Source organism: Atheta coriaria, unplaced genomic scaffold, assembly GCF_025399875.1.
Source record: "Atheta coriaria isolate IRGN ID8LTWV9N9 unplaced genomic scaffold, Caltech_Dcor_3.1 scaffold2237_size1455, whole genome shotgun sequence".
NCBI classification, from domain to species: Eukaryota; Metazoa; Arthropoda; class Insecta; order Coleoptera; family Staphylinidae; genus Dalotia; species Dalotia coriaria.
The window spans coordinates 462-1455 of NW_027050211.1; the positions used below are offsets into that span (position 1 = coordinate 462).

The following is a 994-nucleotide window of genomic DNA, read 5'->3' on the forward strand; positions in this document are numbered from 1 at the left end:
CTTGATTTATTGGAAAACATGGAGAATACTTTTAATGACTTAGTCTTAATACAGATATTAGGTTATTTGATAGCAATATGCGTCGCTTTATATCAAATGTCGTTGGTAAGTAGATTTTAAATTATGTATTGTAATTGCATAAAGTGGATATTGCTAGTATATTGGATTGCATACCTAGATATGCTTGTGTGTTTGAAATTGATAAACTCAAAAACTGCAGAACAGATTTTTAATATTGTTTCAACAATTAAAAACTGCCTTAAAAGTGAGTAGCATGAGATGTATTTTGGGTAGAAAACAAATCTGTTACTGTTATTATTTAATCCGGACCGCTAAAACATTAGTTAGATAGTTCTATCATTGCCTTAATTAAATAGTTTTTAATAAATTAATTTATTACTAGCTTATAGCCGCCAGTTTGTCCTCGTAGTTTTAGTAAAATCGTAATTAATTTTTACTGTCTTATTGAAGACCTAGTATGTGTCAATTCAATTAATAAAATTTGCAATTTTATTTAAAAAAAAAATAGGAATTGCTAATAGTGCACATTAGCGCCATCTGGGATACAATTATTTAATCATAACTATGAATGATTCTCTATATCAATTTCTAACCCCTATTTAACACTCTTTTTGTCATAATTTTTAATATTTCATCAAAATCTGTCCAGCCGTTCTTGAGTTATAAATGCTCTAACTAACTCAACATTAAAACATCTGTATTGATTTAACCGCATGTTTTAGACAAAAATTCCAAGCGCGTCATTTATGAGTACGCTGTCGTTTACAATGGCAATGACATTCCAATGCCTCATCTACTGCTGGAACGGCAATGAGGTGTCTTTATACAGCGTAAAAGTCGCCGATGCCGCTTTCGACTGCAGATGGATAACTTCTTCAACAGCAGTGAAGCTCAGCCTGGTGATGATCATCCAGCGTGCCCAGCGACTTAGCTATCTTACTGCTGGAAAATTCGTCAGGCTTACACTAGAAAC

The 994-nt window shown here is 32.5% G+C and overlaps 1 protein-coding gene across 1 annotated transcript in view; it reads left to right on the forward strand.

The window, feature by feature from the left end:
- Positions 1–989, forward strand: part of LOC135803100 (uncharacterized) — a gene marked incomplete at its 3' end in the record, with an annotated part of 1345 nt that extends 356 nt beyond the window's left edge. Inside the window, exons 3-4 of the mRNA XM_065316720.1 lie at positions 1–105; positions 744–989. Coding sequence (XP_065172792.1) covers positions 1–105; positions 744–989 — 351 coding nt within the window. The remainder of the gene's footprint in view (positions 106–743) is intronic.
- Between the last annotated feature and the right edge of the window lie 5 nt (positions 990–994).